Here is a 23,607-nt window from a genome sequence, read left to right on the forward strand (position 1 = left end):
GAAATTTTCTTCCAACGATGGATGCCATTTTTGGGGAAGTGTTTAGGTTCTATAAGATTTGTTTGGTTAGATGTTTATGGGATTCCTTTACACACCTGGATAACAGAAGTGTCTAGGGCAATAGGAAATGCTTGTGGAATTTTTAAGAGATTTGACTTTAGAAACAGGAGGTGGGAAAACTTCCAGTTTGCAAGGATTCTAGTGGAGACTAAAGATTTGAATTTGATTCCTATCCTGTTGGATTTGCCTTACTTGGATTAGATTTTTCAACTGAGATTAGTTGTTGCTGGAGAGGACACTCTATTTCAGATTAAGGATAAAAAATCTGCTAGGGAGTCTCTGAAAGAGGATAGGGGTGTTAGATCTAAGGAGTTTTGGTTGTTTGTAGAAACCAAAAAGTTGTAGAGGAAGGTTGAAAGGGGAGGTGAAGGGTTGGGGACGATGACGGACTGTATTGCGGTTTTAGACATTGTAAGGACCACGGATCAACAAAAAAAAAAGTGAGAGTGGTTGGACCAAGTGAGTTTGGGCCTATTTCTAATTTTGGCCCAGCCCAACCTTGGGTCGTCTCTAATACTAACCCTTTGATTTCTACGACAAATAATTGTTTTTGCTCTGTTAAAGAGTTCGGGTTGTAAAAGAACATAGAGCAGAAGAGGGTTTTATAGGGGAAGAAGACGACAACCTACAGTAGAGGGGATTACAAGTGTTTTGTGACAAAGTACTCCTACTCAGATGAAGACAGTCCGTATCTGGTCCATGAGCGAGAAAAGGAAGAGAGGAGCTCTGGAGCGACAGAGGCTGGTTCTAAGTGTGGCTTCGAAGCAGAAGAGAAACTGGTTGAGAATATTCTCACGAATCAACATGCCTTGGTGGGAAAAAATTGTGTCACAAAAGGTAAGTCTTTTCAAGTTTTTGATTTTTTTTTTTGAAGTAGAGAGTGGAAATAAGGTAGATAAAGAAACATATGCTCTTTAGGAGGGTGAAAAAGAGGGTGAATTGGTTGCTAGAGTGATTTTGGAAAGAGGGGATACTGAGTAACCTTCCAACCCTCATTAGATGCGGAAGACTCAATGATCTATGAGGAGTTCTCAGAGGCTAAGGTCTAGTCTATTTCGGTTGACTCTGTAAGTGCTGAAGGAGGTGGAGAGGAAATAAAGGTATTTTTTGAGAGGAATTTAACCAGATTTCATTAAGGAAAAGAAGAGGTACATGAGAAGATGTACAAAATAGGGGAAGAACCCCAAAAGATTATAGAGGAGAAAGCTTGTCACTTTACAAATGATCCAAAAACACACCACATTTGGCTAAGCCATCTGCTATATGATTTAGTTCCCTAGGAATCCAAGCTAATTTTGCATTTAAACAGTCCAAGGAGTCCCTAGCCTCTGCCAAGTAGTGGCTCAGTCTCCAAGGTCCCCCCTCCTTGTCCCTTAACCATTTTATAGTATTTGCTGAGTCATCTGCAATGATTGAGTTCTGGATTCCCAAGTTTTTTATTATCCTGACTCCCGTTAGAGCAGTCATCACTTCAGCCTTTGTGGAATCATCCGTTCCAATTGGACCACTGAAAGTCCAGCATATGTTACCCCTTTCATCCCTTACCATGCCTCCAATTCCAGCTAAGCCAGGGTTACAAAAAGCACTTCCATTGAAGTTTAGGGTTACCACTCCATCACTGAGAAAATCTGGTTGTCCCAAGGTTGTTTGGTGAGGGTGAGGGAGAAACAGAAAGGGGTGAGCATCTCTATTGAGGTCATTGACTGAGAGTCCTTTGAACAGACCTGGATTGACAGTCCAGAGGTTGCAAAGGTAAGTAATGTCTGAAATTAACTCTTCAAGGGGCCTGAAGTTATTGTCAAAGAGGTGTTTATTTCTTTCATCCCAAACTCCCCACATTACTGCATGTAGCACAGATTGCCAATAAACTTTAACCCTTTTACTTAAGCCTATGCCTTGCCACTGATGCAAGAAGTCCAGAATGTGCTCTGATATAACCCGGCTGTATCCTGCCATTCTAAGCCAAATGTTTTGGGTGAACTTACAGTGAAGAAGGATGTGATTTGCTGATTCACCTTCACTGAAACATAAAATGCACACATGAGGAGAGATTGACAGTCTTCCCAAATACTTATTCTGTAAGAGATCACAGCATTTAATTTCTGAAGACAAGCATCCTAGACAAAGAAGCAGACTCTTGAAGGGATATGGCTGCACCAGATCTTGAAGGGGAAGGAGGAGTTTTGTTCACCAGCAATCAGAACCTTGAACATAGACTTAGAAGAAAATTCGCCGGTAGGGTGGGGGTGGGGGGGTCCAGATTCGGGTATTAGGGGAGGAGGGGGAGATGTTGGTTGTTTTAAGGATCTAAAGTAAGGAAATAATTCAGAAATCTCCGGGTCCCTTAGAGGCCTTCTGAGGCGAAGGTTTAGGGTGTTCTCAGCAGTTTGGTCAGGAACACAGGAAGAGAAAAGTTTGGGGAATGAGACTGCAAGGGTAGTTCCTTCCCACCAGAGGTCTTTCCAAAATTTTATTTTAGATCCATTTCCCACTTTATATCTTATAAAAGGGAAGAAAAAAGTGTGAGTGGAGATTATACCTTTCCAAGGATTTGTTGACTTTATCCTGTTCAAATGGAGATTGCTATTCCACCCATTTGTGTTTGACCCGTATTTGCTTGAAATGACAGCTGCCCAAAGAGCATTGGATTATTTAGGGAACCTCCAAAGCTATTTACCCAAGAGAGATGGTGGGTGCCGAACCCAACCAAAGATAAATATTCTTGCTCTGGGTTAATAATTTGCAGATAGTGATGAGCAAGGTCGTTCTCCATAGGGACTGGGTGGATTTATTTCCGAGTAGATGGATTAAGGGGGGTTGTAAAGCTAACGAAAATAAGAAAATAGCAGAAAATAACAGAAAACAAAGATTAAATCGATGGGAGATGGTTTCCGGTTGAAGGGACAAGTTCAGCTTTGATTCGTGGCATTGATCCTTGATGCAAAGATAGATTCATATGTTTATGAATAAATTGGTTATAGCTATTAACAAGCTCTAACAGCCAGCCTCTACTCTTATTATTAGACAACCAAAACAAGCTCTTTGATTGCTTCCCTTATTAATAGGCAGTCCTAAACAAGCTCTTTGAATTTAACCTATTAATAGCATTAAGAGGGGAGAGACCCAATTCTGGTCAGCGATCTCACAAGCTCGGATCGTTTAAACCAGATCATATATTTTCCTAACATAGATCGAAAACTTTTTTGCAATCAATTTATGTTAGTTGCCACCATGATCGAACCTACCAATCATATATGAAACTGGAGGTTCAATCGGCCATAGATTATTTCCAGTGAATGAGCAAGGGGTCCTTCTTGCTTAATCAACAAAAATAATCCTCACAGTTAATTAGCAGAAAACATATGAATACCCATAAATAATGAACTAAAATAAAAAAATCAATTAGATCTCACAATATTACAGAATCAAGGCTTCCCTAACCCTTCAACCAGAAATAAAAACTTACAGACACTTCATGATGAAAACACAACTTCTAGATGAGAAAGGGGGGCGAACTCTTGCTTCTTCCTCCTTGGTTGCTGATTTCCCTCTCTGAAGACTGAAGCTCTCCTGGAGGAATTGATGCCTTGGGTGCTGGTCCGCCCCCCCTTTATATAGATTTGGGGAGAGGGCTGCTCTCCAACTCCCTTAAGGAGATTATCCTCAAATTGGAAAGTCCTAGTCTAATTTGAACTTATCCTATCTAACTCTTATCTCTTATCTTTATAGGATTACAATTTGAGAATTTAAATATGGTAAAACTCTTTTATTGAGATTACATTCAACTTCTATTCTAATGGGACTCTTGGATCTTGAATTCGAATTGGGCTTCTTTAACAATTCGGGGTTGCTTCAAGACTCTCTGCGAAATGGGCCTTGCTGCGAAATTGCTCTGACTTTGGGCCTGAATTTGTCTTCGATGCGGACCGATTCTGCCAAAACCCAAAACATAAAAGTTGTGGGCCTTTTCCTTATATTTCCAGTGCTTCTTGAAATATCCAAATTGGAGTCCGGAATTGAGAGTTAGGCCCATATCACTGATCGGTGCCGAAACTGTACAAAAACATCCGATTAGCCTTGTTTTCTTCCAATCGCCTTCTTGCTTGCCCTGAATCAAAATACAAGAGTAATGAGTCCAATTAGGTACCAATTAAGTGTAAAATACTGAATATTGAGGGATAAACATATGACAAATTTTATTCTTATCAAGAGAGGAATTTTTCTCTTTTAAGTGCCCAATTCTCAAGCTTCCTTCCTCTTTAGGCTTGCAAACTTGTTCCCAACTAACTAAGTGGCTTCTTTTCTCCCCACCTCCTTCCCAAAGAATGCTCCTTTGAAGCTTCTCGATCTGATTTCTAACTTTGGTTGGGATCTGAGAGACTGAAGGGAAGTAGTTTGGCAAATTTGCTAAGGAGGCCTTTAAAAGGGTAAGCCTTCCCCCTTTTGAGAGATAACACTTCTTCCAAGATGCTAATTTCTTCTACATTTCTCCACCACCGGCCCCTAGAAGTTGAAAGATTTTGGATTCCCTCCAAGAGGTATCCCTAGATAGGAAATAGGAAGATTCTCTATTTTGCATTCCAACAAAGATTTAAAGCTTTCTAGAAGCTCCTCATCCATTGAGTTTAGAGCTACTATACTACTTTTGTAGAAGTTAACCCTTAAGCCAGTGATGAACTCAAAGCATTTACTTATCCTTTTTGTGATTGTGATGTTGACTAGAGAGGCATCCGAGAACAAGTTTCTGTCATCAACAAACTATAAATAGGAAGATTCTCCACTTTGCATCCTAACAAATATTTAAAGCTTTCTAGAAGCTTCTCATCCACTGAGTTTAGAGCTACTATACTACTTTTGTAGAAATTAACCCTTAAGCCAGTGGTGAGCTCAAGGCATTCAATTATCCTTTTTGTGTTTGTGATGTTGACTAGAGAGGCATCCAAGAACAAGATTATGTCCTCAACAAACTGTAAATGGGAAATGTGAATCTTGTCCCTTCCCACTTCAAATCCTTTCACCAGATTAAGAAGAATAGCCTTATTAAAAAGATGATTAAATATGTCCATCACCAAAGTGAAGAGAAATGGGGAAATCGGGCAACCTTGTTTGAGACCCCTACTAGCCTTGAAGTAGCCCTTCGGTTCACCATTTATCAATATTGAAAACCATGAAGAACCAATACAGCCCTTGATCCACCTGATCCATTTCCTACCAAAGCTTCTTATCTTCAGGTGCTCTAAAATGCAAACCCAATCCACTTTAAGGGTAGTACAGTGGGACCGTATCTTGGACTTCTGTGATCCCAAGAAGCATGTTTTCATCTTTGATAAGATACTAAAACTGAATGCTTAAAGTATGTCTATGAATCGTCTTCTTTTTTCTTTCTTTCTTTCCTTTATTTTTTTTTGATGAATAACAGAATTTTATTAATAAGTAAAGAATCCTAGCTGTCCAAAAGAGATAGCAGGGGAGGTACAAAGACAGCTACCACAGAAATTTGTACAAAAATATAACTGCCTACACTTGAACCCTTGGCTCAGGCATTTCCCGAATGAGCCCTTGACAATTATCGTAAGCCTTTTCTGGATCTAGTTTGACAAGGGCCCCCGGTTTCCTAAAAGTTTTCCTATCTTCCACACTCATTTATGATTAGAATGCTGTCTACAATTTGTCTCCCTTATACAAAGGCAAATTGATTTGGGGAAATTAGGTCTTCGAGGACTTCTTTTAGTCTTCTTTCCAAAACCTTAGCCAAAATTTTATAAGTACTCCCTATCAAACTTATTGGTCGAAAGTCATTAACTTCAAAAATCCCCCCTTTCTTTGGGATGAGGCAAAGAAAGGTTGAGTTTAGGCCTTTGTTAACAATGGCAAAAGAGTGGAAGTCCCTGAAAAATTCCATCAGATCTGACTTTACTATTTCCCAACACTTTTGGAAGAAAAGATGGGGAAGCCATCCGGCCTAGAAGCCCTGTCTCCATCCATACTAAAGACTGCCTCTTTAACTTCTTCTTCTTCAAAGCTTCTTTCCAGCAATACTCTTTTGTCAGCTGATAAATTCATGCCTTCCCATCTGTTAAAGGTAAATCGACTATTACTTTCCTTGGAGTACAGGCTTTTGAAGTAGGAGAGAAAGGCTTTCGTAATTTCCTCGGGGTTCTCCACTTCCCTTTGGTTCATTTTCAGCTTAGAGATGAAGTTTTTTCTACGTTTCCCGAAGCGTAAGTGTGGAAGAATCTAGAGTTGTTGTCTCCTTTCAGCCATCTCATTAAAGATCTCTGTCTCCAATAGATTTCTTCTCTTCTGACCAGCTGCTCCCAAACCTTCCTCAAATTAGCTGTTCTACCTCAGCTTAAGTCATCTAGGGTACCATTATGTTCTCTACTATCTAACTCCTCCAACTCCGTGAGAATTCTTTTCTTCTCTTCTTCAGATGCTTTAAATTCCTCTCTTCCCCAAGCTTTGAGATTTCTCTTTAGGACTTTTAATTTCTGTAACTACCTGAATCCAGCCTAACCCTCTACTTTGCATTCTTCCCACCAAGCACCAACTTTCTTTTTGAAGTCTTTGTGAGATAACCTGAATTTTTCCAATCTGAATGGGGCCTTTCCTTTGATGATCCTATTAGTGTTCAACAAGATAGGCCAGTGATCTGATGTGCACCGTGGGTCAAGTTCTTGGATTGGTGAATCTCTTCATCCAGTCTTGAGAGAGCAGAAATATGTCTGAAAGCTGAAATGCTGTAGCCGAAGTAGTAGAAGAGAGAAAACCAAGAGATGCTGAGAATGTCGAACTGAATGACCCAGTCGACAATACTATTATTTATATTAGAGTACAATACAATGTTACAGGAAATGACTGGAATGCCCCTGATTAGTGATGGGACACCCAGACAATTTAAAACACTAAACAAACTTAGGCCCATTAATATAGGCCCAGTACATAACAACTTAAACTCAAATACAGACTAATAAGAACTCTTATCAGCCGAACCATCAAGACATGAAAACCTTCAACCTAACACTCCCCCTCAAGCTAAGCATGGATGCCAATAATGTTTAGCTTGCCATGAAGGTCCATGAACTTTGTTGCAGCCAACCCTTTAGTCAATACATCTGCAATTTGCATCTCAGATGGAGTATAAGGAATGCAGAGTTCTCCCGAGACTATTCTCTCTCTAACAAAATGTCGATCAATCTCAATATGTTTTGTCTTGTCATGTTGCACAGGGTTATTTGCAATGTTGATGGCAGCCTTGTTGTCACAATACAGTCTGAGAGGACCCTCAGCTTTAATGCCAAGCTCATTAAGAAGGGTCCTGAGCCATAGGAGTTCAGTAACCCCGTGAGCCATAGCTCGATATTCTGCTTCCGCACTTGATCTAGCAACTACATTCTGCTTCTTACTACGCCACGTGACCAGGTTCCCTCCCACAAATGTACAATATCCTGAAGTTGATTTTCTGTCTCCAACAGAACCAACCCAATCTGCATCAGTATAAGCTTCAATTTCAATTTTATTGTTTTTCCTGAATAGAATTCCCTTTCCTGGGCAAGTTTTCAAGTACCTGAGAATCCTTTCAACTGCTTTCATATGAGGGATCTTTGGAGAGTGCATGAATTGATTGACAACATGCATAGCATAAGCAATATCTGGCCGAGTGAGAGATAAATATATTAGCTTCCCTACCAATTTTTGGCATCTCTCTCTATCACAATAGTCCTCCCCTATTGATTCCTGTAGGCCATGATTCTGTTCTATTGGAATATCTGTTGGCCTACAACTTATCATGCCTGTTTCCTTTAGGAGGTCACGAACATACTTCTGCTGACATATGTAGATTCCTTCTCTTGACCTAGCAACTTCAATCCCAAGAAAACATCTCAAATGGCACAAGTCTTTGATCTCAAATTCCGAATCTAAAAACTCCTTCAGTCTTTTTATCTCTTCCAAGTCATTCTCGGTAATCACCATATCATCCACATAAACAATGAGTGCCGTAAGTTTGCTATCTTGTCTCCTTATGAACAAGGTATTGTCTGCACCGCTCTAAGTGTACCCCACTTTCTTCATGGCCCCACAAAGCCTCTCAAGCCATGCACGAGGAGACTACTTCAAGCCATATAATGCTTTCCTCAGTTTACACACCTTTCTACCAAAGTCATAGCCTGGTGGAGGTTCCATAAATACCTCTTCATGAATGTCACCATTTAGGAAGGCATTCTTCACATCCAGCTGATGAAGTTCCCATGAAAAATTTGCTGCTAGTGACAATAGAACCCGAATTGTGTTGAGCTTTGCTACTGGGGCAAAGGTTTCTTTATAGTCAATTCCTTCTTTTTGAGTAAACCCCTTTGCCACAAGTTTGGCTTTGTACCTTTCAATGGACCAGTCCTCCCTGTGCTTTACAGTAAACACCCACTTGCACCCAACAGTGCTCTTCCCCTCTGGCAGATCCACTAATTCCCAAGTTTTTGCTTTCATTAGGGCTTTCATCTCTTCATTCATAGCTTCTTTCCACCTTGGATCATACACGGCCTCTGAGTACCTAGAAGGAACACGTACAGAGGAAAGAGTAGACACAAAGGAGTGATAGGCAGGAGATAAATGTGAGTAAGAAACAAAATTAGCAATGGGGTGCAGGGTGGTACAAGAACGGATAGGCTTACGGAGAGCAATAGGAAGATCCAAATCAGAAGTATGTGAGTTGGAATTACCTTGGATTGCAGAGACAGATTGATCCAAATCCAACTGGTTGCTGTCATGAGGTTGAGGGACCTTTTTCCTTCCGTTGTATGTGAGTATTTCTTTCTGTTGCCTACTAGAGCCTTCAGGGACATCTACGGCATCGGGAGAGGTAACCGGCACAGTGAGAGCCTCACTAGGTTGACCCGGGATGCCACAACTAGGAGTAGAAGAAGAGGATGGAAGGCTCTAGGTAGATAGGGGAACAAAAATGGAGGGAGAATGAGAATCCTCTTCCATCCCACTAGTCTCCCCCTGAAGAGGATTCTGAGAAGACTGAAAATAGGGTTGAGACTCAAAAAAGACCACATCTCTAGTGACATACTTTCTCTTGGAGACAGGATCATAACACTTGTACCCCTTTTGTGTAGGAGAGTACCCCAAAAATATTCCTTTCGTAGCCTTAGGATCCAGCTTGGTCTTCTTTGGATCCTTCACATGTATGAAACATATACAGCCAAAGACCCGTGGAGGAAGAGGAAAGTCTGGAAGAGTGGGACACAAAACAGAGAAAGGGGTTTTCATACCCAACACCTTAGATGGCATCCGATTTATCAGATATGATGCAGTAAGTACAGCTTGAGACCAATATTGCTTGGGAACTTTGTGCTGGAATAGTAAGGCTCGAGCTGTCTCCAATAGATGTCTATACTTGCGCTCAACAACCCCATTTTGTTGAGGGATAATAGCACAGGATGATTGATGTAACAGGCCAGCATCTTCCATGAATAAGTTCAAGGATTTTTCAAAATATTCAGCAGCATTATCTGATCAGAATTGCTTAATCTTCTTATCAAACTGTGTTTCAATCATCTTGCAAAATGCCATAGTTATCCGTGGTACTTCATCCCATCCTTTTAACAGGTAGATCCATGTGCATCGAGAATAGTGGTCAATAAAACTGATAAAGTAACGGAAGCCATCAATGGAAACAATGGGTGAAGGGCCCCAAACATCAGAATGAACCAAATCAAAAGGAGCTCGAATTTCATTACTGGAAATTGGATAAATAGTTCTACATTGTTTTGACATTTGACATACTTCACAGATTAAACTCTGATTTGAAATGCCCTTAAACAATTCATGAAACAACACTTCTAATGAAGAGAAAGACAAATGACCTAGCCTAGCATGCCACAGATGCAACCTAGCTATTGACTCCACACTCTCCGGACTACTAGCAACAGATGCTTGTAAGGCTAAACCGATGTATGCATCAAAATAGTAGAGGCCTCCATACTCATGACCGCTCCCCATCATTTTCCTCGTCAATCTGTCCTGGAAGACACAATGAGTAGGAAAAAAGGTTATACTACAGTTCAAATTTTTGGTAAGTTTTGAAACAGACAAAAGATTTGAGGTAAGACTGGGAACATGTAGAACTGATTTAAGAGAGAGGTCCTTGCTTAGGTCAACCGCCCCCCTTTCCAGAGATGGTGGAGAAAGACCCGTCAGCAACTCTCATCTTATCCTGACTAGACAACAAATGATAGGAAGAGAATAAGGAGGTCATATGTGTCATGTGGTCAGTTGACCGAAATCAATAACCCAAGAAGTAGAGTCAATAGAGCTAGTTGCATTAAAGGCAGAGACTGTACATGATCTGGCAAGAGAGGTGGAAGCAAAAGAATTATTCCTTAGACGGGCTAATGCCTGGCTAAGGACCTCTACCTCACTAGCAGTGAAGCCCAAAGCACTAGCTCCAGAGGAATCAACAACCTGCCCCATAGGAGAAGAAGACACTGTTGGTATATTTTGTGAGTTGTCACCATTGTTGCTGGTGACAAGATTCCCACTTGCCGCATGACACTTCTGTTGCTTCTTGTCCTTTCTCAATGCAGTCGGCTTCAGGTGAGGATACAAGATCCAACACTTTTCGTTTACATGTCTCTCACCACCACAACGAGTGCACTTAAGGTGCTTCTTGTCTGGATGTCTGTTTCCCTTAGTAGAGACCAGGGCTGAATGCTCTCCAAATTGTTCAGTTGGTTGAGTCTGAGGGTCAATTTGCATCTCCTTTCTCCTGACTTCTTCATTCCTCACTAGATAATAAACATGGTGTAACTCGGGCAATTCATCTCTCCCTAGATTTTGCGACCTTATACCCTCATACACTGGGTCCAGGCCAGCCAAGAACTTAAAGGCTCTGCTCTCTTCAATCTGCTTATCATGTCTCTCCTTGTCCCTGGCATTTTCCCCATCCAATATCAAGTGATGGTCATGTTCTTCCCAAAGACCTTCCAGAGTTGCAAAGTATGTTGCAACTGTCATATCCCCTTGCCTTAAGGCTGCAATGTCTTGATTCAATCTGTAGATTCTAGCATTGTTTTTCTTCTGTCCATAGGTCTTAGACACCTTTTCCCAAATATTGGTTGCTGTAGGAAAGTGATGAACAGTCCTGGCAACCCGAGGAGTCATAGAGGCAAGCAACCAGGACATAACTGTGGCATTCTCCTTGTGCCACACAGCATACTCTGCACTTCCAACCTCAGGTCCTTCTTGTTCCCATCTAAGTAGCGTGTGAGATCACGGGAAATAATAAAAAAAATTGCAGAAACGGACCACTCCCTGAAGTTGTATTCATCCAGCAACACACTTGTAATCTGCAAGCTGTGCAGATTATGGTTTTCCAGATTTGAAGATCTTGCAGCAGGTCTGTTATCTCTAGAAGAAACCTCTCCGGATATTGAAGACATCTTGACTGCAGCCTCAGTGTAGATGACACTGTTTAAGACTAGCTGAAGAGATCACAGTACTAAAAAAGAGACTAGTTGCAGAATTGAAGAAGGTTCTGACATCTCGCAACACTGTTTCAGACTTGCCGAGACTGTCACAGTTCTGAAGCAGTTCAGTTACAGCAGCAAATGAGGTGTTCTGGGCTGGTAACCGACCTGAAACTGAGGGCTCTCCACCATTGTGCTATGCAGACTTCACTTGAGCTTCGAGTACTGCAACTGTAAAGAGAGTTCTCCCCCTTACGGCTCAATACTAGGACTGCTGGAATCAGTCTTCAACTAGGTCTGTCCTATACAGACCTCTCTTAGTAGCCGAATAGCTACTAACTACTCGGAACAGTCTAGTAGGACATCAGCTTCTGAGTCTTACTTCCCTTGTGCCCTACAACCAAGGGAAACAAACCCTAGGTTCGAACCTTGTGTTGTTCTCCTACAACCCTAGGGTTTCACGGCAGCAGCCCAGATAAAAAAAAGAAAAGAAAGACAGCAAGAGAGAGGAGATGGCGTCTGTTGTAACCAGGAAGGTGCTTAATGCTCTGATACCATGAAAGCTGAAATGCTGTAGCCGAAGCAGTAGAAGAGAGAAGACCAAGAGATGCTGAGAATGTTGAACTGAATGACCAAGTCGACAGTACTATTATTTATATTAGAGTACAGTACAATGTTACAAGAAATGACTGGAATGCCCCTGTTTAGTCATGGGACACCCAGACAATTTAAAACACTAAACAAACTTAGGCCCATTAACACAGGCCCAGTACATAACAACTTAAACTCAAATACAGGCTAATAAGAACTCTTATCAGCTGAACCATCAATACATGAAAACCTTCAACCTAACAATGTCAAGTTTGCAGCTTATGACATTTTTTTGCATATTTGACGAAGTGAAGAGTCCATCATTGAGGGGGAAATCACACAGGTTGTGTGTTCTTGACTAAATCTGGTGACGTTGAAGTCTCTTGCTAAACACCATGGGATATCTTCCTCTTTATGTAGAGAGTCTAGTTCGTCCCAAAATCTTTCCCTATCAGATGGAGAGTTGGGGCCATACACTCCAATTAGAATTCAATTGAAACCATCTTTGATGTTAGTGAACAAGACTGAGATTGAGAATTCTCCTTTATCGATCTCCAAACCTGATATTTCATCTTCCTTCCAAGCTAGGATGGTTCCATCTGCAGACTGTACCGCTGGAACAACAATCCATTTTCTTCCCCTTATTCCCCAAATGGTTTTCACAAGTTTTCTGTCGATTATTTCCTTTTTTGATTCCTGAAGTATAATTATGTCTGGGTTTTCTCTTTTCAGAGTTTCTTTCACTAGACTTCTTTTAAGCTGACCTCCCAGACCTCTGACATTCCAGCTTAAGACCTTCATTGAGTCACTCTTACATAAATCCCCTTATTTTTCCTACTTCCGTCTGAGGTGCGATCCATTAAACCTACTAAAGCCTTTTTTTTTTATTCTCTTTTGGGGCCCTTTTTTACTTTTCTCTTGATGCTTTCCAGTTTTGATCTATTCTTTCTCAGTTGTTCTCTGTTTCTCATTTCCTTCCTCTTTTCTTTCAATTCCCAATGCTTTAGCAATGCTAATATCTCCTGTGTTCACCGCCACCTTCCTACCAATGCTTGATGGCACAACTGTCTGAAGTGGATCATTCTGTTTTGGGTGGGATGACAGTCCATTTGAACCTGAAAAACGAAATGGAGATGAAAGACGATGAGAGACAGTAGGGAGAAAAGGAGTTTGAAGATTAGGAAAATCAGAAAAAAGAGGAACGGATGATCTCCCTGAGGGCTGCTGAGAATTTTGGCCCGAACTAGGATAGGGGGTTGGTGAAATTCTTCCTTGCCTACGACTAAGGGTGTTTGTGTCTAAAGTTGATCTGTAGTCTGGATTGATTACTTGTGTCTGCTTGAGTATCTCTACACTTCCCCAAAAATCTTTCCCTGAAAACAAGTTCTTTACCCTTTCAAAAGATGTCTCTCGAGGATCTAGTTCTGCTTCTGTTGCATATGAGCTAAGGTCTTCTTCTGTATTATCTTCACTGGCGGAAGAGAAACCGGAGCTCACTGAAGGAGCTGGAGCCCTGAATGCGTTTCCCTTGTGTCGGTCCAAGCTAGTGGGTGTTTTGGGAATAGACTGGCCAGAAAAGGAGGGGGTTTCTAGTGGGCTTAAGGAGTTTGGGTCGAGTTCCCTTTGTGGGCCTTGGCTTCAAAAGAGCGACTCAAAATTTCAAACTGGTTTGGTTCTGGTTCAGATTTAGAAAACTGGGTTGGGGGGGGGGTATTTTGAATTTTGAAAAGTTTCTTTAAAGGGGGATCGAGACTGTCTAGCTTCCTTCTTTAGACTCTTTGAGTGCTTTAGTCTTAATGGAGAAATAAAGCTTCTGCGCTGCTGCTCAGAATCCTGCCATAGGCTTTTCTTCAACACTACACAAACCTCTTGTTCGATCAGATTTCAGAGCTGGTAAGGGAGATTTGCCAGGTGGATATGTGCCGTTAGAGCAAGTCAGCTCGGTGGGAGAGGGATGTGACTCGTTCGTCTTCTCCACCTCCACTGAGAGGTAGAACCAAATCTCTCTTTCAAGAATGGGAATCAATTGAGGGATAGCATGAATGCCATGGTTTTTTGACCTCCGCAAAGATCTCCGATTAGGGAAAAGGTTTCCTTTGTCCAGAGGTGGAAGGGTAAGTCTTGTAGCTTTAACTAGCCTTTAAAACTCAATTGTTTTGGGACTGTGTTTATCTTTGGCTTCCAGCCTTCTATTCGAACCCATTTACCAAAGACAAAGATTGATTTTAGCTTGGTCTGGGTTAACACCAAGTCTTCTGTGGGGACAAAACCCATTGCTCTGTTTCTTTCAAAGGGGAGCAGTTTCAGCAGGTTTTTGAGTGTAGGTTTGTAGACAACCCTAACTCGACTTCTTCCTAGTTCAACGAGGGAGGCTTTGAACACACAAAAGCCAGTTTCCAGTTTCTGGAAGGTTTGTCTTGATGGACAATAGATAGAAATTTAGAACCCCTTGTCTTGATTATCCTGCTTTTGGCTTCGAGCGAGGGGAAGAGGTTCGGCAAGAGATTTTCAGGATGGGGGTTCGCTTTGGATGGACAAAAGCAGTCCAATAACTGGATGAAAGATTTTCAGGATGGGGAGGCTTTGAACACACAAAAGCCAGTTTCCAGTTTTTGGAAAGTTTGTCTTGATGGACAATACACAGAACGCAGAACCCCCTGTCTTGATTATCCTACTTTTGGCTTTGAGCGAGGGGAAGAGGTTCGGTAAGAGATTTTCAGGATGGGGGTTCGCTTTGGATGGACAAAAGCAGTCCAATAACTGGATGAAAGATTTCCAACCCCTGGTGGTTGGCTCTTCTGGGATACAGATATTCCTTGCCTTGTCTAATTTTTCCCATCTACTAAGATGCATAGTTGTCAAGGCGACGCCTAGGCAGGTGCCTAGGCGACAAGACGCCCTTGGAGGTTCGCCTCGCCCAATCGCCAAGCAATTTTGTATACTGCCTTATAAAATACTTTTATATTGTTACTTTTTTGAGATTATAATTATAAAATAGACATTATTAAACAAAATATTCTTTTTTTGTGTTTATAAACTAATTTATTTTTATTATTTTCTTATTTGTCAGGGTTTAATCAACACAAACGTTGCTAACTACTGTATTGAACCCTCAAAGACTCCAGAATCTAAACCAGTAAGTAAGGGAAAAATGTAAAATTTTGTCTAATCAACACATTTCTTCCTCAACATCGTCATCCTCATCATTTTTTTTTGATCAATAACACTTTCATTAATTCATTAGTAGAAAATTTACAAGTGGAAGACAAACACACTTATCTTCCAAGAGTCACAAAGAACTTCAAGAAAGGAAAGAAGAAAATACAAAGATACAAGGACACTAACATTACAACTTAGCCCAAAACAAGGAATCCCTTTCTGCCCCTTGTTTTGCTAAACCATCAGCTAGGGAATTAGCTGATCTCTTAATCCAACATGTCTTAACTTCCATCTCCCGCACCAACCATTTGAATTTCCTCTTCTCATTGTTATACTTCCAAAGATCATTTTGTTCTTTGGTCAGCCACCCTATCACCACCTCTGAATCCTCTTCAATTATAAGTTTCTTGATGTCCAATTCCTCAACATCGTCATCCTCATCATCCTCATCTTCTTCTTCTTTTCCTATAACAGAAATAGAGGTTCAGTCCCCATATTTTTTTTAATTTTCTTTTCTTCTTTTTCTTCTCATAGCTATGTTGATTTTCTAGACTTAAATATGAAGTTTATAATTTTCTTATGAAAATTATGGATAATTATTAAGGAAAGATGGTTATGGAACCTAGGTAACTACCCTAGGATATGTATTTTTTGCTTAAAAATTCATCACCTAGGACTAGGTGGCAAGGCCCCCCTTGTCGCCTAGCCTCCCCTTGGTGCCTTGAATTGCTTCTCACAATGGCTAGATAAAGTAGTGAACCTAGAGTAGTGAATGTAGAAAAAGGGGGAGAAAAAGATTTGTAGTTGGATAAAGTAGTAACCTAGAAATTGAAGAGCAGCCGAACAATTCTCAGATTTCTAGGACAATCCTGGAAAACTTTTCAAGCTTGTAAAGGACAAAGGAAAGGTCAGAAGAGATCTCCACCTTATTACGATTGTTCCTGAATCTGTAGAAGGTGGAGATAAATTAAGGAGAGGAAATAAAGGGAAAGTGCCGGCTGACAGCTGTTCCAAGGTTTATATAAGGAGGAAAGCTTATCGAACAAGACATTTAATAGAAGGAAAAATCCAGGATGATGATGGATGTTCTGATGAAGCTAAGAGTTTAAGTGAGTCAACTGGGAGGAAGCTTAAGTTGATGAAACCCATTGAATTGATAGGACCATTGACTTGAACAAAGTGGTTGATACAGCAGCAGATGTAGGTAAAGCCTTGGATTTGTTTGTGTTGGGAGGTGACTCCTTTATGAGAAAGTTGTTTCAAGAGTTGGAGGAACACTACAAGATGCCTTAAGGATGGTTCAAAGTATCGATACACCTTTTTGTATCGGTACTTTAAACAATACTCCTTTTACTATTTTAGTTTTTTTTTTTCAAAATTCAGTTTTAAACATATTTTTATATATTATTAGTGCTTTTAAAAGCGCAAGGCGCACAAAAACAAAAAAAAATGCAAGGGGCAATTTACACTCGAGGCGCAAGGCGAGGTGACACCTTTTTGAAGCAAGTCGCAAAAATTCAAAAAATGCCAAAAAAATAAAAAAATATTAAACATAATATTAATAAAAAATATAAACATAAGTTTTAAAATAAATGTTCTGAAAATTGCATAATCTAAAACTAAAATACATAAACATAACATGTAAAGCATATTCAAATGAAATTTTAAAAATAAAAAATCAAACATATAAAACATTTTCAATCATGTAAAGCCCACAATGTCTTTTTTTTTTTTTTTTCTGAATTGCGTTACTTCAAGTAGCTAATGTGATGTAAAACATATTGCATTCCTGATTCTATGAGCAGCCTTTGTACCAAGCCTCTTGAGGCAAGCCCAAACAAGTCCATGCTAGGATCTTAAATTCTTAATTCTCACATAAAAATAAGGATTTTATAATTTTAATTACCTTTTAAGAAGATATTTTATTAGGATGAATGGATGAACAACATTAGCAAATAGGGGGGGTTCTCGGAGCTTCAGTGAGCAAGCGACTATTTGCTAATGTTGTTCATTCATTCATCCTAATAAAATGTCTTCTTAAAAGGCAATTAAAATTATAAAATCCTTATTTTTGTGTGATAATTAAGAATGTAAGACCCTAACATGGACTTGTTTGGGCATGCCTTGAGGGCTTGGTTGGGGGTCTAGGGGCGGAGCAATTGGCCTAGCAGCTAGGTTCAAAAAAAAAAAAACAGAAAAGCGTAGACATTTAAAAAGGAGCACGCCTGGGTTTCACTAGGTGCATCAGGTGTGCGCCTTTTGAAAGTGTTGCGCCTATGACCTAGGTGAGGTGCATACCCTAAAATGTGCCTCACCTGTGCGCCTAGGCATGCCTTTTGAATCACTGTATATTATTTAATAAGAAGCAAATATATTATTTATTACATAATAATTAAATACAAATAAAATATTAATATCATATAATTGAAGTAATAATAAAATACTAACATATTAACTATGAAATAATAATACACTAATTCTAAAATAATAATAACAAAATATGATAAAATAATAATATATTAATAAAGTATTCATAAATTAATGATTAATACTAAGATATTAATTATTAAGTACTAATAAAATAACAACCATATATTCATAAAGTATTAATAAAGTAATAATAAAATAATAAATAGACTAATACAAAATTAATAATTTTCAGTTGATCCAATTCCAACTTCAAATGAACCGAACAACAACACTTGGATTCGATTCCAATTCCCGACTGAACCAAATAGGCGTCAGGATTAGGTGATTCCGATTTCAATTCTTGGGGATTCTGGTTATAATTCTGATTCTAGTCCTGTCTGCGAACCAAATGGACTCTTAGATGGTTCAAATGGCTCTCAAGGGACATGCAGCTTGGAATCTGATGCGTAATAATTTGGGCTAATAGTTTGTCTAAACAAGGGGCTAATAATAGACAGCAATTATTTTGGGCTGAAATGTAAAATGTAAAATTTCATAGTGGGGTGACTGGTGAGATAGTTGGGGCCATGCTCACATTTTCTCTTTATTTATAATTGCAACGACTGGTTGTAGACATGGTAATGCCATACATGCTTGGACTATGAGAACAAAGGTTGAAGAAGATATATTGATAGTAATTAGGTGGATGATCGGAACAGCATCATATTGGACAAGGCATACATTTATCATTATTCCTTGTGTTACAATGTTTTATTTCTCACCAGTTCATTTTCTCATTTTCAGCCTAAAATGAAAAAAAAAAAACGAATAAATAATCTTCGTGGTGCGAGTTTATTATTCCAATTTTCAGTTTGGTTGGTAAGAGCATTTATGGTATACTAGCCTTTAATCTTCTCTGGTGACAGTTTTTAACTGTAATCTTGCAGTGCATGGTGTTTGTGGATAAAAGTAAACAGCATGATTTATCTTCAAATCAAGTTGAAAATGGTCTACAATCTCACCAGAATATGCCAGGAACACGGTTCTTGAGTGGTATAAAGCAGCGGTTACTCTCATTTATCTTCCGTGGAATATGGAATGAAGAAACGGATCATACCATGGTTAGTTATTGATATCTATATCCAGTTTATTTGAATCTGAGCCTTTAAATAGATATCATGAAATAATAACAACCCAGATGATCTCAAGCATGCCATTTGATTATATTTGATATACTGGCACATGTTAAAGAAAAGAGTTGCTTTCTTTCACATGCATGGTTGAGTATCATCTATGCAGCTTCAAATAATCTGGGGCTTTATTGATCGTAAATAACAGATGCTGGATTAGGTATGCTATGAAATTTGATTTGAGATTCATGTCATCCTTGTTTTTGGAGATTTGGCTTCCCTTGATACATTTTGCTATGATAAATTTGTATATCTTGTCTCTTGGGATCGGAGAGTCCACACATGCTAACACCATTAAAGAACTATGACATTGATCTGATGAATTGGGAGCATAATATGGTCCTATTATTTCTCTTTTTTGATGAATTATGGTCCTATTATTTCTTATCACCAATATGCTGATGATACTATTAATTTTCTGAATACATTGATGGGGCAACCTTGTTTGAAGACTTTAGGTTAAAAATTTTCCAGTATCTACCGGTGATTGAATGACTTGGAAATCAAAAGTTCACTCTCTAGAATGATTGTATTTTTACTAATTTGCTTAGAGAGAGGGGGAGGGGGAGGGGGAGGGGGAGGGGAAGACTAACCAAGTAGGTAATTTCCCTTGCACTTATTTGGGGCGTCTGATTAGGCTAAAGATTCACCAGTATCTACCAGTGATTGAACGACTTGGAAATCAAAAGGTCACTTTCTAGAATGTTTGTATTTTTACTAATTTCCTTAGAGAGAGAAGGGGAAGCTGGGGGGGGGGGGAGGGCGAGGGAGAGGGAGAGATAGAGGTTGCCGATTTGTCTTGGCAGAGAGGGGTTGATCCAATAACTAAATTTGCAAAAACCTTAGGACTAGTTGGCAGTCCTTCACTTCACCTAAAAGTTTACAAAAGTAAAAGTGGAGATGTAGGTACAAAGAGCAAAAAGAAGGTAAATGATTTGGAAAGACTAAAATGCACAGTGGACTATGATAAAGAAAAGAGAAGAGACGTTAGGAACCTAAAATTACTAATTCATTGGTTTGAAAGGATGTCAAATCAAAGAGTGAAGTTGGGAAACAGTTGCATAGCTGAGTTAGATACCTTGGTCTTCCCTTGGGTGGTAATTTAAGGGCTAGTACCTTTCAGCATTCAATGATAGATTGTCTAAGAAATTGGTTGCTTGGAAAAGGAGTTATCTTTCTATAGGTGGGAGAATTATGCTTATTAATTCTACCTTAGCCAACCAGTGCAATATATGTCAATTTTTAAGTTTCCTGCCTTGATTTCTAGAAGGTTAGAAAAATTGATGAGAAATTTCTTATGGGAGCTAGGAAGAGCCATCTTGCAATTGGGGTTTAGACATTTAGTTTGCGGGATAAGGGAGAAAGGTGGCTTAGTAAGGGTTGAGATGTTAGGGTGGATAGTTGATCTACTCTTGTCTCTCTTTGGATTTCGGTTTTGCCTCCTGTTTTCCTTAAATATATTACATTTGATGCATCTTGTGGTAACAGAGTCAAGTTCTAGGGAGATCTTTGGTGGGGGTATAAACCCCTCAAATATTGCTTGCTGATTTGGAATCAGTGTTTTAAAAGGCGTGGGAGGCGTATGCCTGGAGGTGTGCCTCCAGGCGAGGCGCCCCCAAAATGCCCAGAGGCGTATGCCAGAGGTGCTGACACCGCTGAGGCATACGCCTCAGGTGCAAGAGGCATACGCCTCATATGCTTTTTTCACGAGGCGTGCTAGAGATGTACGCCTCATGTGCCCTAGTGATATGCATCTTCATTCTTCTTAATATAAAAGATTTTTATTAAAAATAAAGAAAAATGAGATCCTCCTTCCTCATCCCCCCTCCTCTTAAGTAGGCTTACGCTTCTTACGTTCTGAACTGCACCTCACACCTCTAGGAAGTGGAATGCCTCCCGTCACACCTCCACGTTTTAAAACGTTGTTTGGAACAAATTTCTCAAGCTATTTGGAAGAGAGTGAGTTGTCTTAGGTTATCTGGCTGGCTTGTTAGGTGCTTGGCCAGTTAGGGGGGTTCAGGCAACATAGCATTATTCTTTGGAATAGCTCCATTTGAAGTCTGCTGGTGCTTATGGAGGGTGGGTAAAGATGGCATTTAAAATATTTTATTGGGCATCCCTTGGCTGATTTTGAGATAATGTAATGTAGAGGTGGTCTATGGGAGGTCAATGGGTATAGTCTTGCTTCAACATCCAACAAAGAATGCTCTGGATCTAGGGGGAAATCCAGAGAATAGTTGCTGGTTTTCTTCTAGTAGAAGAGAACTACTTGAAAGTAACAAAGAGAGAAGGAATCATGTGTTTCTCCAACATTGATTTCAAAAGAAGAAAAGTAGCTAACTAGCTATTGAGAAGAACAGAAGTTTATGTACTTGTTATGTGTGTGTGTGATTTTTCTGTTTTTTGTTCTCCATCTCCAAACCACAAGAAGCTGATTTGCATCTCAATGCAATGATACAACTTCTTCTAATATGAACTGCTGTGTTTAAGATGTTCTATATGGTATTATGGTCCAGTTGCTGAATTTCATATTTTCTATATATATCTTCAGTATTTCCCTTTTTTTTCTGTTTTTTTTTTTGGGGGGGGGGGGAGCTATGATGACTGCTTCTATTATTTGTTTGATATGAGGTGGGTACCATATGATCAATTTGACATAACATGTTCTATATTTTGTTATTAACTATTATTCTGTTATCTTCTAATTATATATTTGACCTCTATGCTCTGATTCAAGATTCATGAAATTGAATGGCTACCCTGCATTCTTGTTTCACCAGAGGGTTCAATGTCTAAAGAAGAAGTTCTATTTCCATTTTCAAGATTATGTTGACCTGAGCATGTCAAAGGTAGGATTCAGATTTGAGTTACCACACATATTGTTTTTCTGCTCACTGCATTGAACTCTTCTTTTCATGCAGGATTACCTTGTTTTAGATTTCATGATGCCCATATATATGTATTCTCTTTATCCTCATCAAAGATTATGTTCAACATAAATTGACTATACAACTAACTTGGACAGGTACAATTCTTAGACCGGCATCACCTGCTAATCAAGTTCGGTAGTGTAGACGGAGGAGTAAGGCTTACTGGTTTATGTCTTTGTTCTTCCTGCTTGAGTTTCTTTTATTTTTATAATTTATGATTTGGAAAGGGCTTTGTACCATTTATGAGAAAATATTGGTAGAATGCAATATGATAATTTTATACTGCCAAAATTAGGTATCACGAAACACTGATCACCATCCTGCATTCTTTGCTGTATATAACATGGAGACAACTGAGGTTATTGCATTTTATCAGGTATCTTTTGGTCTTCAACTGATCTTGATGGTATTTATTTTTTTCAAATGGGACTTATAACCTCTCTCAAATTTATGTAATCTTTTCTGCAGAATTCAGCAGATGAGCTTTATTTCTTGTTTGAGCAGTTTTGTGACCACTTTCATGCAACATCAAGAAATTTATTGTACATGAACTTCATATCATCGCATTCCAATAACATCCATGCTCTTGAGCAACTTAGGGGCATCAAGAATAAGTCTAGTAGCTTTTCACAGGTAAGTTATTGGAAAGCAATAGCATTCATGGCCTCTTATTAAAAGAAGGTGGTTTTAACCATTATAGAGTTATATGCATTTATTTCCTCATCCAGATGCAATAATGCAAGCAGGCAATATTACAAGAAGTGTTTTTTGTTATTGCTAATTGAATATTCCAGTTAAAGATTTATGACAAACATCAAATGGAGGTTTTGCTTGTAATACAGAAACACCTATGACAAAAACATTTTCGTGAAGATAATATATATATATATATATATATATATATATGTGTGTGTGTGTGTGTGTGTGTGTGTGTGTGTGTGTGTGTGTGTGTATTGGAATATTTGTAATTACTCTTCCAATGTCTGTTGCAGTTTGTGAAGAAGATGCTCACCTCATTGCCCTTCAGTTGTCAGTCACAGAGTCCGTCTCCCTATTTTGATCAATCTCTCTTCAGATTTGATGAAAAGGTTCAGTGTTATATTCTTGGTTTTCCTTTACTGTTTTAATAGAGTGAATTGGGGATTGATTCTTTATTCTTTGCGAAGCAGTAGTTTTGTTACTTGTTATACTGGAGTTTCATATTCAATTTCTTCTAAGCACTACTATAAGATTGTATAACTCAACTGAACTCAGCCATAATCCCAACTATTTGGGATTGGCTATACAAATCCCTTTCATGCAGCCCATGCATCTGACCATTGTCTTGAATTTTTTTCTGGTTGTGTTTTTATCAATCATTTTCAAGGAGGATTCTGTTGGCAAGTACATACTAAGGCATTCCTTGAAATCTGTTAGGAGTGTTAGTATATCTATTATAATATAGGTATCAGGGGTATTTATGTCTTCTTTATTTTACTAAAGGAGGATAGTTTAGTCCATTCCTTATCTTAAGCTATTTAATCAACTTGGCAGATTGGGGGAGGGTTCGTTTTCTCTTCTCTAATTTGTTTCTTTCTTCTTTCTCTTCTCTTCTCTTGTTTCTCTTGCATCCTTTCTCTTACTTTGTTTATATTGTTGCTGCTATTTCTGGCTTATCACAGGTTACTTTCATGATATCAGAGATGTTGTCATTCGACAATTTTTTTTTTTTTTTTTTTTGTTTCTTTTTGTTTAGTGTTATTGGGGCCAAAGCCCAACAGTTTATGTTTATTTTTATGTTATTAGCAGCATCCTCCCTAT

General features: G+C 39.2%; 1 protein-coding gene across 18 annotated transcripts in view; it reads left to right on the forward strand.

The window, feature by feature from the left end:
* DET1 (light-mediated development protein 1 / deetiolated1 (DET1)) overlaps window positions 1-23,607 on the forward strand; it is a 70,409-nt gene that overhangs the window by 19,654 nt on the left and 27,148 nt on the right. For 14 of the 18 annotated variants that reach the window (XM_088964066.1, XM_088964071.1, XM_088964070.1 and 11 more), the window contains 6 exons: window positions 18,635-18,808; window positions 21,658-21,726; window positions 21,903-21,959; window positions 22,103-22,183; window positions 22,276-22,440; window positions 22,800-22,895. In XM_088964066.1, the coding sequence (XP_088820192.1) occupies window positions 18,635-18,808; window positions 21,658-21,726; window positions 21,903-21,959; window positions 22,103-22,183; window positions 22,276-22,440; window positions 22,800-22,895 (642 nt within the window). The remainder of the gene's footprint in view (window positions 1-18,634; window positions 18,809-21,657; window positions 21,727-21,902; window positions 21,960-22,102; window positions 22,184-22,275; window positions 22,441-22,799; window positions 22,896-23,607) is intronic. The other 4 variants (XM_088964069.1, XM_088964075.1, XM_088964079.1 and 1 more) reach the window with 1 other exon arrangement.

This window comes from Nelumbo lutea, chromosome 1, assembly GCF_056320005.1.
Source record: "Nelumbo lutea isolate HS-2025 chromosome 1, American lotus-T2T, whole genome shotgun sequence".
NCBI lineage: Eukaryota > Viridiplantae > Streptophyta > Magnoliopsida > Proteales > Nelumbonaceae > Nelumbo > Nelumbo lutea.